Below are 18593 nucleotides of genomic sequence, written 5' to 3'. Positions count from 1 at the left end.
TTTCTTTTTCTTGGCGGCAGTCACAGAATAATGGTGGTTGTGAAGTTTATTATTTAATGTAATTTGATTTATGAAATTTAGTTTTCTAAGATGAGTTTATCTTGATATATTTTTTTAAAATAGCATGGTAATGTAATATACTCATGTCCCAGAAAAATCATTAAATTCTGGCTGGTGCCCAGATAGCCATTATATTATGCCAGTTGACCAAACTTGGATTTGAGAGGAGAGTTATGTATGTTTGGAATGACTTCTTTAACTCACTGATGGTGCTGTATTGCTATTGTAATAGTTAATTTCTTATTTTGCTTTAAGTTGCGAAAAGTCTTGTCCTATCTTACAGAAGTTTTTAAATGCAATATTGTTATAATGTTTTCTAAGGTAGAAGAACGCTCTTTCCCACAAAATTTCCTAAGGCATAAATATCTGATTGATTTTACTAGAGGCTGGGTTCTGGACTTTGGTCTTACAGGCCCTGAATATAAATTTTGTCATTTAAGGAGATTGAATCATATTTTGAAGGCAAAGCAAAATTAAATTTAGTATTGACGGACAAAATGAGAACATGGATTTGTTAATTTACAATGAGAAATATGGTAAACATTGACAAAAATTTTATTTATGGCCTTCATGATGGGTCCATTTTCTCCTAGAAGGGAATCATACATAGAAAGCTGCATTATGTGAATGGAAATAGAAGACTGCAAGTTAGGTAAATTAAATATTTATTAGTTTTAAATTAATATAGTGAATTCACGTATCTCTACAGTAAGGGTAGTCTTGCCTATAGGCAGTGCTAATGATTGTCTGATGACCATATCACTCTCTCTTTCCCTCCTCCTTACCTTTGATTTTTTAAGCTTTCGCTAATTAGTTTTCAGACTCTGGCTTCTGTCCCCACCCATCACTCTGCTGAAATTAACTATTGCTAAAGTTACTAAAGACTCTTATCAAATATCTTGGTATGGTGAGGATCTAATTATGATACCAAAAGGAGAAATATAAAGACTAATAACATGTTTAATTAATATCAAAATAGATTTTTATATTTAAATAAAATTGAAAGGCAGAATAGCATATAAGTAAAAAATATTTTTTTTTAAAGATTTTATTTTATTATTTATTCGACAGAGATAGAGACAGCCAGTGAGAGAGGGAACACAAGCAGGGGGAGTGGGAGAGGAAGAAGCAGGCTCATAGCGGAGGAGCCTGATGTGGGGCTCGATCCCATAACGCCGGGATCACGCCCTGAGCCGAAGGCAGACGCTTAACCGCTGTGCCACCCAGGCGCCCCAGGAAAAAATATTTTTGACAAAGGAGGGCTAACATCCTCATTGAAGAGGGGACTTTTACAAATTAATAAAAAGATTATTCAAATAGAAAATGAACAAAGAATGTGAATGAATAGTTCAAAAAAGAATACAAATGTTCAATAAATGTGGAAGAATTATTCAAATTAACTGATAAGCAAAAGAAATTAAAATAAAAATGAAACACCATTTCTCTGTCGAATGTAGTAAGTAACAACAGCAGCAAATAGTGACACAGTGCTCACTATGTGCCAGGCACTGTCCTACAGTAGAATACTGAAATTAATCCTCCCAACAGTTCTGAGTGTGTACTATTGGTATCCACATTTTACAGATGAACAAACTAAGGCACATAAAGCTGAGTAACTTGCCAGTGTCACATAACAAAGAAGTGATAGAATTTAAATCCAGGCTTCCTGACTCTGAGGTTTTAGTGCTTGTTAACTACTACCTTTTATGGCTTCTCCAAGATTTTAATAAATAATAACCAGTGTTAAAAGAGTATCAAGGAACAAGCACTTTTTATACACTGTTGGTTAGAATACAAGTTCGTAGACATTTCTGCAAGACAATTAAGTGCTATGTTCCAGAATTTTAACACGTGCATATTCTTTGGACAAATAATTTATCCTAAGGAAATCCTTATAATAAGTACATAAAAATGTGTGTACAGAAATTTTATCTAAAGTTCTTCTGTAATGGCAAGGAATGTAAACAATTTAAATGTCTAATAAGATAGGATTAGTTAAGTAACTTTGGGAAATGCATTCTTATTGGAGATAATAAAGTAATGCTGCTAATTAATTCACATAGGAAAAGTTTGTCTCTCTCTCCATATACATTAAGTGTATACAGTATTTGACTCTCCAAAACATTCTTATAAAATTGAAATGTCATTGTTTTTCTCTTTTTAGCTATAACTATGTCACATGAGTAAAGTTGAGATAAAGTTAATTTAACTTTGAAGATTTTATTTCATTTTTTGAGTAAAGATTTTAAATATCCTATTTTTAAGTAAGCAAATCACTAAGGAATTAGAATTGAATTAAACATTGTAATTTTTATGGAAGACATGATTTATCTCTGTTAACTGTTACTTTTTTTAATGTCTAGTGTATCTGTTAAGATGCCTTAGGAAAAGAATCATGGAGAAGTATGTTAGACTACAGAAGATTGGAGAAGGTTCATTTGGAAAAGCCATTCTTGTTAAATCTACAGAAGATGGCAGGCAATATGTTATCAAGGAAATTAACATCTCAAAAGTAAGTATATTTTTTGTTTGGTTATTCAACTAATACTCTGATTTCAGTAGGGCTTATTGTTAGAGAATTAAAAAAAATATATGGCATTGCATAACCTAAAGTGAAAGGCTGCAGTAATCCCAGAGAGAACCACTAATTTTAGAATCGTCTGTATATCCTTTCAGATTTTTTTCTATGCTGTGTGCTTGTGTTTATGTATTTAAGTGTTTAAAAAAATACACCTACTGTTCTGTAACTTAATTTCGTTTGAACATCTTAAAATGTTTTTACCTGTGGATTCAACTTACTCTTTTTCACTTCTGTCTTTATTTTGTTATTTTGAGTGTGCTTTATTGGTACTGTTGTTTTTTAACCACTCTCTTACTGATGGACTTTTAGATTGTTTATTGATGGTCGAATTTAATATTTTCTTTTTCTCTCCCATTTAAGATGTCCAATAAAGAAAGGGAAGAATCAAGGAGAGAAGTTGCAGTATTGGCAAACATGAAGCATCCAAATATTGTCCAGTATAGAGAATCATTTGAAGGTCAGATAAATTTTGCAAGAGGGTTCAAAAGAACTAAGCCATGTGACAACTTTTGGATATTTTACTTATAATGTATTTTCAGGAAGAAAAGTATATCATTTTTGCCTCAGTACATACGTATATGAGTATCAGCTTGATTCTAGGGTAATACAAATGTTACTGGTGGGAGAGTCAGCATTGTGAATGGAGGTCTCAGTCCTTGGATTCCTCATGAGAAGATTTACGTGTCAGTCCTTGGATTCCCCAGGAGAAGATTTACATGGTAATCTGTGCTCTAAAAAGACAGCCAGAAGGAAAGTGGCAAGTACAGAGCAATTTATTAAAGTGAATGTACAGGGGCGCCTGGGTGGCTCAGTGGGTTAAGCGTCTGCCTTCGGTTCAGGTCATGATCCTGGGGTCTTGGGATTGAGCCCCACATCAGGCTCCCTGCTCAGCAAGAAGTCTGCTTCTCCCTCTGCAGCTTCCCCTGCTTGTGCTCACTCTTGTTCCCATGTTCTCTGTCAAATAAATAAAATCTTTAAAAAGTGAATGTACATTGTCAAGATGGGAGAGAGGGCAGGTTCCACCAGTTGGAACCTACTCTATGTTGTTTTGTGATTGGATATTTGTTACATCTCTTTGGGCCGGGAGGAGCTGTGACGTACTGTGGGTGGTCTCTAACGGAGTCTGTTTTCAGTCATTTGGGAGACTCCTTCCATGGATTGGGAAGGGGAGTTTTTGGCCCTACAAGGTTTGTATGGAAAGGTCTGGGCAGCCTTTCTCCATCCAGTGGGGCTGTACCCACAATTCAAATGCATTATGAGTCCAGGGGTTACCCTGGGGCAAAGGTAGCAGAGGAGAGCACTTGTTTTGCATCTGTGGCTATTTAGTTTGTCAGCTCCAAGGTCTTGGAAGCCACAAGGTCAGATGTTGTGCCCCCAGGTTTTTAATGTGTAGCTTATTTGTCACAGTCCTTGCCTCCAGCTCTTATCTCTGTCATTTCCCTTCAAGGGTTGGGACTCTGCCTTGGGGCATTCCTTCCACTGCTCAGGTCTAGCTTCTACCCAACACTACACCACACTGTCTATGTGTAATTTTGTATTGGCTCACTGTTACTATGACTGCTTAAAAAGAAGCAGTGTGGTTAAGTGTAAGAATTTGGACAAAGCAAGGATGGTAATTTACATCATTTTAAACTTTTTTTAAGTGCTACCACTACTGCTGCTAAGAAAATGTTCTGATCTTTAGAAAGGATCCTACTCATTTGTGTTCTCCTATATACCTCATTATCATTGTAGTGAGGTATGTTGAAAGTGTTCTCAGGTTCTTAAAATGTCATAGCTTAAATTGTTATATTCTATTTTGGAAATATATACCATTATATTTAGTAATGCAGGAGCTAAGATATAGCAGAGCTTCTCTAAAGACAGGTCCACATGGTTTGTTGAAGTCCTTTTGAAGTCATTCCCATTGTCATGAATCTGTTACAAAACAAAGTATGTATGTATACATATAGTATATGTATGTATATATGCAGACATAGTATATGTATATATGTACTATACATGTATATATGCACCATATGTGTATATATTTACTATATGTGTATGTATACTGTGTTGTATATATATATTTCATGTGTGTGTTTTTATACTATGTGTGTGTGTATGTAATTTGACACCATTACTATTTAAGTCAATGGATGTGGGAAGAAAAAAGAAACAAAGCTTCTTCAGCTCCTGAGTTTCTAGCTGCTTATGAGTCTTAAGTTTATAATCATAGTTTTTTCTCCTTTTACAACCAATTCCTTGTTCCCCTCTGCTCTCTGCAGCATCTTGGCTGGGTGTGTTCTGTTTGCCTAGTGAAATAACCCAAACCTTTATCACTGCAGGATCTGAGTCTTTGAGAGTACTACATTTGTTGCAGTTTTTCATTAATTATGGCTATTTGGCAAGAGAGTAAAAGAGGAACCTCAGTGAATCCACAGAGTTCCAGTAATAGTCCTCCTTGGCTTGATGGTGTTGCAGCAACACAATTTCCTCTTGATAATCACAATTAAGCACTCCAGCCATTAGGGTGACTTAATAGAAAGATAATTTAGGTTGAAAGTAGCAGATAGTTTAAATGACTGTTTCAGGGTTAAATCACATAGAGTCTGAATTAGAGCAAAAGTATGCTCATTCGCAGATTAACTAGCTATGTACTAAAGTAGAACATACTTTAAAAAAATATGGATCAATTAACACATTGTGTCATAAGGTACTCTGTTTTATGATGGTAGTGAAATGAGCATTTATACATGTACAGGAGTACAGTGTTAACTATCTTCTTTCCATGAGCTTGGATTCCTTTATCTTTCTCCTTACATCTCTTTCAGTTTCTTTTCTCTTCCATCACCAAAATTTTAATATTTCAAATAAAAAGGTTTTAATGTATGTGAACAAATAACGCTAGTAGGTGTTTTGTATTCATGTAGAATGCTTCACATAGAAACATCTCAATGACTCAAAAGAGGTAGCACATTCTTTAAATAAGGTTTTTTTAAATACTGCTATTTAATTTTAAAGGAGTAAATGCTTATGGTAAGCATATTCAAAAAGCACAGAGGGCCTGAGCCCTAAATTCTCTGCTCCCCCCACTACATCCTCATTCCCATTCCCCTAGGGGTAAACATTGTTATTAATTCAGTGTTTATGGTATTTTATGGAACAAACATCTACATATAACTTTTAACATTTAAAAACAAGGGGGATTATATTATGTATTTCTGCATCTTGTTCTTTTCACTTTAGATCTCGGGAATATTTTTCCATGTCTTTATGTATTGGTGCTCCACATTCTTTACAACTTTCTTGTAACAACTGCAGTGTATCCCACTGTGTGCATTTTATTGTTCTGTCACAGTTTGTTTAGCTAGTCGTCTGTTATAGATACTTAGGTTGTTTTAGTTTTTCACTATTGGAGATAATGTTGCATTGAACGTTCTTGTACAGGTGTCTGTGTACTATAATATTTCCTACATTCTGTATTTTTTATCCCCTTTAATTTTTTTTCTTACTGTTTCTGAAGTAATTTTTATATCATTAATGGAAGTTTTTCTTATTTTCTTAAAATATTTATTTATTTATTTTGAGGGGAGGAATGAGAGAGTTTCAAGCAAACTCCCCGTTGAGTGCAGAGCGTGACATGGGCTCAGTCCCACAACCCTGAGATCATGACCAGAGGCGAAACAAGAGTTGGATGTTTAACCAACTGAGCCACCCAGGCACCCCTGTTCTTTTTCAAGATTGCTTTGGATATTTGGGGTCTTTTGTGGTTTCATACAAATGTTAGGATTGTTTGTTCTAGTTCTGTGAAAAATGCTGTTGGTATTTTGATAGGAATTGCATTAAATCTGTAGATTGCTTTGGGTGGTATGGGCATTTTAACAATATTTGTTCTTCTAATCTGTTAACGTGGAATATCTTTCCATTTCTTTGTGTCGTCTTCAATTTTTTTCATCAGTGTTTTATAATTGTCTCTTTTTTTTAAAGATTATTTTTTTATTTTGAGAGAGAGAGAATGAGCGAGCGAACAGGGGGAGGGGCAGAGGGAGAGAGAATCTCAAGTAGACTCCCTGCTGGCAGAGCATGGAGTCTGACATGGGCCGGATCTCACAGCCCCGAGATCACGACCTGAGCTGAAACCAGGAGTCCAACGTTCAACCAACCGCGCCACTCAGGTGCCCAGTGTTTTATAATTTTGGAATACAGGTCTTTCACCTTCTTCTTCTTCTTTTTTTAAATATTTATTTATTTGTCAGAGAGAGAGAGAAAGAGAGTGTGCAAGTGTGCATGTGCACAAGCAGGGGGAGTGGCAGGCAGAGGGAGAAGCAGGCTCCCAGCTGAGCAAGGAGCCCAGTGCAGGACTTGATCCCAGGGTCCTGGGATCACAACCTGAGCAGAAGGAAGACACTCAGCCGACTGAGCCACCGAGGCATCCCGGTCTTTCATCTTCTTGGTTAAGTTTATTCCTAGGTACTTTATTGTTTTTGGTGCAATTATAAATGGGATCATTTTCTTAATTTCTTTTTTTTTTTTTTTTAAGATTTTATTTATTTATTTGAGAGAGCAAGAGAGAGCATGGGGGGGGGGTTGCAGAGAGGAAGAAGTAAGCTCCCTGTTCGCCCAGTGTGGGGCTCAATCCCAGGACCCTGGGACCATGACCTGAGGCGAAGGCAGATGCTTAATGGACTGAGCCACCCAGGCGTCCCTTTTTCTTAATTTCTCTTTCTGCTACTTCATTATTAGTGTATAGAAGTGCAACGGATTTATATACATTGATTCTGTATCCTGTAGGACCTTAATGAATTCGTTTGTCAGTTCTGGTAGTTTTTTGGTGGAGTCTTGGGTTTTCTATATATAGGATCATGTCATCTGCAAATAGTGAACGTTCTACTTTTTCTTTTCTAATTTGGATGCCTTGTTATTCCTTATTCTTATGTGATTGCTGTGGCTAGGACTTCCAGTACGATATTGAATAAAAGTGGTGAGAGTGGACATCCTTGTCTTGTTCTTTAGTGGAAAAGCTCTCTATTTTCCACCATTGAATATGATGTTAGCTGTGGATTTTTCATATATGGTCCTTAATATGTGTGATATGTTCCCCCAGACCTGCTTTGTTGAGGGTTTTTAACCTGAATGGATGTTGTACTTTGTGAAATGCTTTTTCTGCACCTACTGAAATGATCATATGGTTTTTATACTTTCTCTTTTTGACATGGTATATCACATTGATTTGTAAATATCGAACCACCTTGCGTCCCAGAAATAAATCCCACTTGATTGTGGCGAATAATTTTTTTAATGTATTGTTGGTTTCGGTTTGCTTATATTTTGTTGAGGGTTTTTGTATCTATGTTTGTCAGAGATATTGGCTTGTAGTTTTCTTTTTTTGTTGTGTCTTTATCTGGTTTTGATATCATGGTAATGTTAGCCTCATAGAATGAATTTGGATGCTTTCCGTCCTTTTCCTATTTTTTGAAATAGCTTAAGAAGAATAGATTTTAACTCTTCTTTAAATATTTGGTAAAATTCACCTGTGAAGCTGTCTCATCCCGGACTTTTGTTTCTGGGAGTTTTTTGATCACTGATTCAATTTCATTGCTGGTACTTGGTATGTTCAAATTTTCTGTTTCTTCCTGATTGAATTTTAGGAGGTTATATGTTTCTAGGAATTTGTTCATTTCTTCTAGATGGTCCAGTTTGTTGACATATTTCATAATGTTCTGTTAACAATCCTTTGTATTTCTGTGGTGGTGTTATTTCTCTTCTTTCATTTCTGATTTTGCTTACTTAAGTCATCTCTTTGTCTGAAGAGTCTGGGTAAAGGTTTATCAATTTTGTTGATCTTTTCAAAGCACCAATACCTAGTTTCACTGATCTGTTGTATTGGCTTGTTTAAGTTTCTGTATCATTTATTTCTGCTCTAATCTTCATTATTTCTTTCCTTCTGGTTTTGGGTTTTTTTGTTTTGTTTTGTTTTGTTTTGTTTTGTTTTTTAGCTCCTTTAGGTGCAGGATTAGGTTGATTATTTGAGATTGTTTTTGCTTCTTGAGGTGGGCCTATATTGCTATAAATCCCCTTTAGAGCGGTGTTTGCTGCCTCCCAAAGATTTTGGACCATTGTGTTTTAAATTTTGTCTCCATGTATGTTTTGATTTCCTCTTTGATTTCTTGGTTAACTCATTCATTGTTTAGTATTTAACCTCTGTGTATTTGTGTTCTTTCCAGATTTTTTTCTTGTGGTTGATTTCTAGTTTCATAGCGGTGCAGTTAGAAAAGTTTATTTTCTGTTTGGATGATCTATCCATTGATGTAAGTGCAGTGTTAAAGTCCCCTACTATTACTGAATTACTGTTGACTACTTCTTTTATGTTTTTTAGCTGCCTTTTGTTTTTGGTTGCTCCCATGTTGGGTGCATAAATTTATAATTGTTATATTTTCTTGTTGGATTGTTTCTTATATGATTATGTAGTGATCTTCTTTGTCTCTTGTTACAGTCTTCGTTTTAAAAATCTAGTTTGTCCGATATATGTATTGTTACCCCCACTTCCTTTTTACTTCCCTCTGCATGATAAGTGCTTTTCCATCCTTTCGCTTTCAATCTGCATGTGCCTTTAGGTCTTAAGTGAGTCTCTTGTAGGCAGCATATAGATGGCTCTTGCTTTTTTATCCATTCCATGACCCTGTGTCTTTTGATCATTTAGTCCATTTACTTTCAGAGTAATTATTGATAGGTATGTACTTATTGCCATTTTATTACTCATTTTATGGTTGTTTTTGTAGTGCTTCTATGTTCCTTTCTTTTCTGTTCTCTTCTCTCACAGTTAGTTGACTTTCTTTAGTGATAAACTTGGAATCCTTTCTCTTTATTTTTTTTGCATATCTATTACTGGTTTTTGATTTGTGGTTACCATTATATTTATAGATAAAATCCTGTGCATATAGCAGTCTATGTTAACATGATGGTTGCTTAGGTTTAAACCCATTCTTTACTCTTCTCCCCGCCACCCCATGTTTTATGTATATGGTGTCATACTTTACATCCTTATGTTTTCTGAATCCCTTGACTGATTTTTACACGTATACTTATTTTACTGCTTTTGTGCTTCCCAGTTTTCTTACTCCTACTTAAGGTCTTTCCTTTCCACTCAAGGAGTTCCCGTTAGCACTTTTTGTAGGGCTCGTTTAGTTGTCAGGAATTCCTTTAACTTTGTTTGTCTGGGAAACTATCCATCTGTCCTTCTGTTCTGATGATAGCTTTGCTGAATGGAGTGTTCTTGGCTGCAGATTTTTTTCTTTCAGCACTTTGAATATATTATGCCACAGCCTTCTGGCCCTGCAGAGTTTCTGCTGAAAAATGCACTGATAGTCTTATAGGGTTTCCCTTGTATGTAATTGTCTTCTCTCTCTCTCTCTCTCTCTTTTTTTTTTTTAAGATTTATATATTTATATTAGAGAGAGAGCACACATACCTGTATGCTCGTGGGTGAGGGACAGAGGGAGAGAATCCTCAAGCAGACTCCTCACTGAGCATGGAACTGATGCAGGGTTGTATCCTGCCACCCATAAGATCATGACCTGAGCGAAATCAAGAGTCAGACACTCAACCAACTGAGCCACTGAGGAGCTGCATCTCTTGCTGTTTTGAAACTTCTCTCATTATCACTACTTTTTGCCATTTTAATTATGTGTCTTGTTGTAGACCTTATTACATTGACTTTGTGGGGGGCTCTTTGTACCCCCTGGATCTGTATTTCTGTTTCCTTTGCTAGGTTAGGGAAATTTGCAGCTATTTTATCTTCAGACACATTTTCTGCCCCCTTTTCTCTCTCTTCTCCATCTAGGATCCTTATAATGTGGTTTATTAATTATCCTTGATGGTTCCCTGAGTTCCCAAGTCCATTTTTTAATTATTTTTTCTCTCTCCTGTTCAGTTTGATTGCTTTCCATTGCTCCTGGTCGCTGATCCATTTCTCTGCTTTCTCTAGTCTACTATTTATTATATCTAGTGTATTTTTATTTTTATATTTTTTCAAAGATTTATTTATTTTGGAGTGAGCATATATGTGCATGAATTGGGGGAGGGGCAGAGGGAGGGAATCTTCAAGCAGACTCCCTGCTGATCATGGAGCCTGACACAGGGCTCAATCTCATGACCCATGTGATCATGACCTAAGCCGAAACCAAGTGTCGGAGACTCAACCGACTGGGCCACAACATCTTGTGTAATTTTTAATTTAAGTTAAAAGTTCTTCATTTCCGATTCATTCTTTTTTATGCTTTCTATCTTTATGTTAGGAGTCTCACTGAGGTTCTTCACTCTTTTCTCAAGTCCAGTGAATAACTTTATGATCATTACTTTAAATTACTTATCTCCGTTCATTTAGGGCTCTTATGGTGATTTTGTCCTGTTTGTTCACTTGGGATGTATTCCTTTGTCTCCTCATATTTTCTAACTCTCTGTGTCTGTTTCTGTTATCTTAGGAAAGTCAGCAACGTTTTTGGCTCTTGAAAATAGTGGCCTTATGAAGAAGAGGTCCTATAGTGCCATGCGGTGCAGTGTCCCCTGTTCACCAGAACCTGGCATTTCAGGGTGTCTCCTATGTGTGATATATATGGTGCTGTTGTGGCTGAGCTATGTTTGCCTTTAATTCACTTGTCCGTGGTGGCTCTCTTTAAGAGCCTGTTGTAGGCAGGGTTTGGTCCTTGTGTTTTTGGTAGGCCAGTCTGGGGCCTCCTAGGATTTGAGTTGAGTCGGACCAGGCATTTATTAGAGATGCAGTAGCACCAAAATGCAGTGCATTATCCCTTTGTTTTTCCCCTGAGAAGCTTTCTTTGGTGGGCTGGGCCTGCATTCTGACCAGGTGTCTGCCCCCAGCCCACTTTTGGGGCACAGTCTGGTGTGTGTGGTTATCTTTACCTGTCTCTCAGGCATGAGTCACTTTGGAGGGCTGATAGCCCCTGTTGGGGCTGCTTTCTGCCTGCCAGGCTTATGGCACCACTTTGGATGGGCTCTGGCCAGGGGCATATTGGAAGGGGCAGGTCTGCAGGAGAATGTGGGTACAGGGTGCAGCGTGTTAGCAAGGTTTATATGGGTCTGCTGTTGGAGGAGACCTTGAAGAAGGGCCTGGCTGGAGAGAATGTGCCTGCAGAATGTGGGCAGGATATGCTGTTGGCAAGCTAGGTGGAGAGTGTTGGCACTGCACTGGTTCTTGAAGGTGTCCATGTAACTAGGCTGGGGGATGGGGGAGTTTTATGGAGCCTACCAGTTCTGCTCCTGGAGAAGATTAGTAAGCTACTCTCCCTCCCTTATATCCCAGGCATTTTTCATAGTGCTGCTTCTGTGCTTCATCTTTGCTGGGCTATTTGTTGTGTTGTCCTTTAAGGGTGGGTATAGTGTCCTGTTGCTCTCTCACTCTCCTAAAGCCCAGCATGCTGATTTTTAATGTTCTAGATGTTAAATGCTGCTGATTGTAAGAACTCATGAAATTATTCCCCACTGGTTTTTATTTTTTTTTAATTTATTTTTTAAAGATTTCTATTTATTTATTCGACAGAGATAGAGACAGCCAGCGAGAGAGGGAACACAAGCAGGGGGAGTGGGAGAGGAAGAAGCAGGCTCATAGCGGAGGAGCCTGATGTGGGGTTCGATCCCAGAACACAGGGATCACGCCCTGAGCCGAAGGCAGACGCTTAACCGCTGTGCCACCCAGGCGCCCCCCCCCCACTGGTTTTTAAAGCTAAATGTTATGGGCATTCATCTTCCCTGTGCATGTTCCCTGTGCCTGGGGTGCCTGAGGTTAGGGTCTGTTTCTTTCCCCTCTCCACACCATGGGTGTCCCTCCCTTCCTTCCTCCTGCAGACAATCCCATGGATCCATTTAGCTCCTGACCATGTCTCTGCCCATCCTACCCTCTTCCATCTGGCCTCTTCCCTACATTTAGCTGTGGAGAGTCTTCCAGTCTTCCAGTCAGTTTCTGGGTTATTTACACTGACATGGTTGTTATCTAGTTATATCCATGGGAGGAGGTGAGGCTAGGATCCTCCTACTCCACTATCTTCCTTAGAAGTGCCCATGAATTATACAGAATCTTAATTAGCTCAGTCATATAGATTCCCAGTACATGGCACATTAGACGCAGTTTATCAAAAAGGAGGTATGAGAACTATGGGTAACAAGAACACTACCACAATGTGCAAGATACAAATACTGAGGAAATTAAGGCTATAAGCACAGAGAAGTAAGAGAAGTGAAAACTGTTCTTTTAAGTTGCAGTAGTCTCATTAGTAAGAAGTGGTTTAGTAATGTTAGAAGCGATATCAGCTACTCCCTAATTTGTGCAGAATAAACATAGTGTTAATCTTACATAAGAATAATGGTGGAGGGAAGGATGAGAAGGGTTCTTCTAGTCCTTTCTACCCATGGGAAGAGTCATAGAAGTCTTTCTTTGGACTGAGACATAAAGGAGAATAAGGTATTGCCCTATTTTCATGTTGCTCACAGATTATATATAATTTTTAAAAATAGAAGTAAAATCAAAGCTCCAGCAGTGTATAATCTTTTTCACTGTTGCATGCTCAAAATTCATTGCAACATCAAATATTTGTTTAGTAAGTAATTGATTAAGTGGATGAAACAAAGCTGAAAAATAATGGTAAATTGAAAACTAAGTTATAACCCATCTTTGACAAATTGGTGGAAAAACATGTTTTTATAGGTGATGTTTAAGGACATCTATCTATTAAATGAATCCATGTCTGCATTTTGTCTATATTCCAGAGATGTTTAGACCATTGTGGATACTGGTATTCAATAAGATGCTGTATTCTTAGTAAAAAATCATTAATGATAGAGCTCCCTGTTAACCCAGGTTATCATACAATCTGTATAAACATTATACCTTGATTTTGCACTCTAATTCTTTTGAAGGTGGTTCTGTTTTTTTAATAAAACATAATCACTTTTTTTAGTAAACCCTTAAGTACCTTTAATTTAGCTATGCTTCTGACATACATTTTAAAAAATGAAATGTAATGTTTATATTTTGTAGAAAATGGCTCCCTGTACATAGTGATGGATTACTGTGAAGGAGGCGATCTGTTTAAACGAATTAATGCTCAGAAAGGCATTTTGTTTCAAGAGGATCAGGTGAGTTAGCATGTAGGAGATTGACTCTTACTCCATGTTACTCAGAAGCAATTCAAAGTTTATTTATGTATTTATCTGTAACTACAAATTCTTAATTGTAATTACTAGGACAGTTTGGTATATTCTAATATCTCAGTCACATTTCTGTTCTAATTAGCTTTCACCTTAGTCATTTCCCCATCTCATTTCCTGTCTGTAATAATAATATTATATTTGTAATATATGTTATATCCTTTGTGTGTATATAAATACATATATATATATATGTATATAACCTAATTATTCATTATAACTAGTTGATTATTCTATATTCTATCTGGCTTTCTGCTGCCAGATCCCATTTTCCTAAAACGTGGCTTTCCTAGGTAATTCCAGCTCTGGAAACCTTGCATTGGCAACTACATTAATCTAATCTCTGTTTTAACCTCAAGGATCTCTAAAATATGACCTTCTCCTACCTAAGCAGTCTTTTCTTTTTTTTTTCCCTAGTATTCCTAACGTGCATCCCTTTTCATTTATTTAACGGATATTCATTGAGCATTCATTTTGTTAGGCACTGTTTGTGTTAGGGATACATGCTTATATATCTCTATATCTCATTTTTCTTCCTGTGTATTTATTCTATTTCTTTTATCTTGGTAACACTTTGCCAACTCTCTTACTAATATTCTACCTTTTTTTTTTTTTACAGCATCTCAAGTGCCAGGCTTTCCTTTGATTTTCCATAACCACTCTCATCTTCTGTGATCTTTTCCTTCTCTAAATTTCTATTGCATTTCTCATTATCACGCATTCTTAATTTTACTTGTGTGCTTTTACATAAGGGAATGGGGGGGATCACTGTATTAGGAGTGTGTATTTGTTTTTTCTTTTAAATTTTATAATCCCCCATGAATTAGTGTAGTTTTCTTTATTTAATAGATAATAAATCTAACAGAGGTTAAGTAGCTTGCCCCAAATCATATAGTCAGTGTTTGAACCTACTTCTGTCTAACTCCGAAATTTATAAAATACTTGTTTACAAACTTAAATTATAAAATTATTAAAAGGTTCAGAAATGGAAATAATTCTTTGCTCACTGTTCCATCCCTGAAGGTTACCACTGTTTTTTTTTGGTGCATTCTTCTAGACTTTCTTTTTCATACTTGTACATGTAAACATATACATCAAGGCACACGTATTCAGAAAGGGGTATTATATATAGCATACTCTATCTTACTTTTTTCACTTAATCATCTTGCTTATCCCAACCTATAAATAGAACAAACTGATGGTCGTGAGGGGGGAGGGCGGAGGTGGGAGTAGGGCAAATGGGTGAAGAGCAGTGAGAGATACAGGCTTCTGTTTGTGGAATGAATAAGTGATTGGAATAAAAGGCACAGCATAAGGAATATAGTCCGTGATATTGTTATAGCAGTATATGAAGACTGATGGTAGCTACACTTGTGAACATAGCATAATGTACAACCTTGCCAAATCACTATGTTCTACATCTGAAACCAATGTAACATTGTGTGTCAACTATACTCAAATGAAACAATTTAGAAAGTAAGGAAAATGTTATTTATAATATAGGGAAAAAATGCAGCTTTCATTTAAAAAAATTATCTTGATTATTGTCACATGTCCCATCCATGTAGATCAGTTATACTAGTTTTAATGGCTGCATTAAATCCCATTCTAGCAAGGCCTGTGCTTTTTTGTTTATTTTCACTTCGTATTCCATTTCCATTTCTTTCCCATCCGTAGGCTGCTATTTTAATATCTTTAATGAATATCTGCATATTTTTGCAAAATGGCTATCATTGTCTTATATTTTTAAGTGCATATCTGTTGTGTTACATCTCATTCAGTTCTGCTTTTCCCCTTAGTACTGTTTCTGATCCATTTGTTTTGCTTTCTGTGCATTTGTTGCTTCTGCTATATAATGCTCCATTGATACTCATCCAAGTCTACACTTAGTTTTACTGCATCATGCACCCTTAATGTATGCTGAATAATTTTACATTAGAATTGTTTCCCCAACAAGATTGTAAATTACTATAGAACGGATATCACAGTTTTCACTAAGGTCCTCTCAGGATAGTTAGGAAAGCTATGTCTATAAATTGGTACAACTAATTGATTGGTAATACTGTGTAGATGGGGCCTTTTAGCTTCTTGGCAGCAACTTGATAATATGGTAAGGTTCTGGAATCTTGAGTTATATTTTAGTTAAGTACTATTAAATAGAGTAATGTCATACTTCTCACTTTACTTATCCTGTTTCCACAATTAAGCCTACTAGACAGAGCACAGAACTTCAAAACTTGGGTTTGAGTCATTGTTCTGCTTATCAGCTAGGTAATTGTTATGTTAACAAATGAATTAACTATTTTGAGACTATTTCCTCATTCATTAATTGGGATGTTTATACGACATAGCCAACTTCATGGTTGTGGTGAAGTCAAATAGTAATGTATGTTAGTGTACAGAGTGCTATTTTTTATTAGAATTCTATCTAATACCTTCCATTGCTTGTGCTTACGTTTTATTCTTTGTGTTTATTGGATTTAAAAATGTTTACTATTAGATTTCATAATAGTCTCTTATAAAGTTCATTGATAGTCTGTGGGTTTGGTTCTGCAGTTGGATAAATGTTCTTGGTACATAATGATGTATGCGTGTGTATATATATTATGTATCTTGTTATCCTAGAAATTGTTAATGGAGATCTACTCTATATATTTTTGTCCATCTCTGAGATTATTCCATAATAAACAATGAGAGTTTGGCAAGTCTTTCTTTTAAGTTAATAGCATTTTTTTCTACCCTTCAGAATGTTTTGTTAACACAAATAACTTAATTTTAGCCTATTGGCAATGGGAATTATTTAAAGAGAAACATCCTACTACTACTACGTCCTACTACTTTCCGGACTTTGGAGCAGAAAAACATAAAGACCAGAGGCTATTTTTTGTTGAGACTGCAGGGTAGCATGAGTCTGAGATGGGTTTTGTCTGTTTCTAGAATAAAAGTGGGAAGAGCGAGATCTCTGAAACAAGATGATTCTCCAGCTACTCAAGCCATTCTCTTCAGTGATACTTCCTTGTTTGCATCTTTGTTGGACAAAAATCTAGACGAGTTAGGAAGTGACCTAAGTCTAAGACTTTTAATCAGTAGTAAGCAATTAAATGAACTAAATAATCCTTAGATGGCCTTTGCCCACACAAATATTTAAAAGATTTCTCACTAGTTTTGCCTTATTTCCAAGTTTTGGATAAATTTCCTGATAGTCTGCTCTCTTTTTATCATAAATAATTTCCAAATGTATACTTTTTTCAAAGGAAAGCATCATCTCACATGGGTTTGCTCTAATATTTAGGTTCAGTGAGATTGTTAATTAAGCATGTTAGTACCTTCAGTTTTCTGTGAAAATCTAGAGCCCTACAGTATCAGGCATCTACTAAGCTGCAAAATTGATTTCTGTCCATAAGTTTTCATAAGGATCTTGGATTAGATTTAAAAAATAACAACAGCAACTATTCTTTTCTATCCTAAGGCCAGTATATTCTCCAGCAGATTTCGCCTGCGGTACCTATAAATTTGGGTGATTTTCTTTATTCCTGAAGGTTTCCAAAACTGCCATGGTTTTTGGCTACTAGGAAATGACCTTGCCACCTATGATGCTGAGCCCTTGTAAGTTAGGTACTAGGGCAGTTTCCTGGCAGTGTGACAGAGGAATTGGTTCTGTATATATTTCTTAGTGTGGGCTTGTCATAAGTGAATGAAAATCATTTTTTTTTAAAGATTTTATTTATTTATTTGACAGAGATAGAGACAGCCAGCGAGAGAGGGAACACAAGCAGGGGGAGTGGGAGAGGAAGAAGCAGGCTCCTAGCAGAGGAGCCTGATGTGGGGCTCGATCCCATAACGCCGGGATCACGTCCTGAGCCGAAGGCAGACACTTAACCGCTGTGCCACCCAGGCGCCCCTGAAAATCATTTTTAATTAAGACATTCCAGGTATGGCCTTGGTTGCACAATTGATTAGTTAAATTGGTAAAAAGGCGTATAAATTCGTTTTTTTTTTTTTTTTTACTTTCTTAAAAATACCTTTTTACATTTAGATTTATATATTAGAGAGAGAGCATGCACATGCACATGTGTGCATGTGTGGGCGTCAGAGGGGTAGAGGGAGAGGGAGTGAGAATCTCAAGCCAACTCCACGCTGAGTGCAGAGCCTGGTGGGGGGCTGAAACTCACGACCCTGAGATCATGACTGACCCAAAAGCAAGAGTCAGATGCTTAATTGACTGCAACACTGAGGTGCCCCAAGGAGTATAGATTCTTATTGAACAGATGAAAATTACAATATTGTCCTGAAAAGTAAAATTCAGTATAACTATTTGTTTCTGAATTCTGAGTGGGTCAGTGAGAATCAGATAATTACTTTAAGATGTGATAATTCAGTTTACAAAAGCATAATCTACTAAGTTGAAGGTTAGAGATGGTTCTTAAGGAAAAAAATGGACTTCATATGTTCATTAAATGTGGAATAGGACATTAAAAATAATACCAATCAGGGGCACCTGGGTGGCTCAGTTGGTTAAGTGTCTGCCTTTGGCTCAGATCACTGAGATCGAGTCCCACGTCAGGTTCCATGCTCAGTGGGGAGTCTGTTTCTCATTCTCCCTCCGTCCCTCTGCTAGCCTGTGCTCTCTCTCTCTCTCAAATAAATAAAAATTTTAAAAAAGAATAATACCAATCATATTTCAAACAAGTAGCCACAATTTAATTTCATTTAGTTCAGTTCATTCAGTCCTAGTAATTCTTATCTGGCCAGG

At 36.6% G+C, this 18593-nt stretch overlaps 1 protein-coding gene across 7 annotated transcripts in view; it reads left to right on the top strand.

Annotated features, from left to right (window-relative positions):
* NEK1 (NIMA related kinase 1) overlaps positions 1-18593 on the top strand; it is a 230907-nt gene that overhangs the window by 6893 nt on the left and 205421 nt on the right. For 6 of the 7 annotated variants that reach the window (XR_005833918.1, XR_005833919.1, XM_040626432.1 and 3 more), the window contains exons 3-6: positions 654-712; positions 2424-2572; positions 3002-3098; positions 13671-13768. Coding sequence is in view for 5 of the 7 variants with exons in the window: in XM_040626432.1 (XP_040482366.1) it covers positions 688-712; positions 2424-2572; positions 3002-3098; positions 13671-13768 (369 nt within the window). In the remaining 2 variants the exon portion in view is untranslated. The remainder of the gene's footprint in view (positions 1-653; positions 713-2423; positions 2573-3001; positions 3099-13670; positions 13769-18593) is intronic. The other variant, XM_040626431.1, reaches the window with a different exon arrangement.

This window comes from Ursus maritimus, unplaced genomic scaffold (assembly GCF_017311325.1).
Source record: "Ursus maritimus isolate PB19 unplaced genomic scaffold, ASM1731132v1 scaffold_11, whole genome shotgun sequence".
NCBI lineage: Eukaryota > Metazoa > Chordata > Mammalia > Carnivora > Ursidae > Ursus > Ursus maritimus.
Note: the sequence above shows the minus strand (reverse complement) of the source record. Positions and strands in the feature narration are given on the sequence as shown.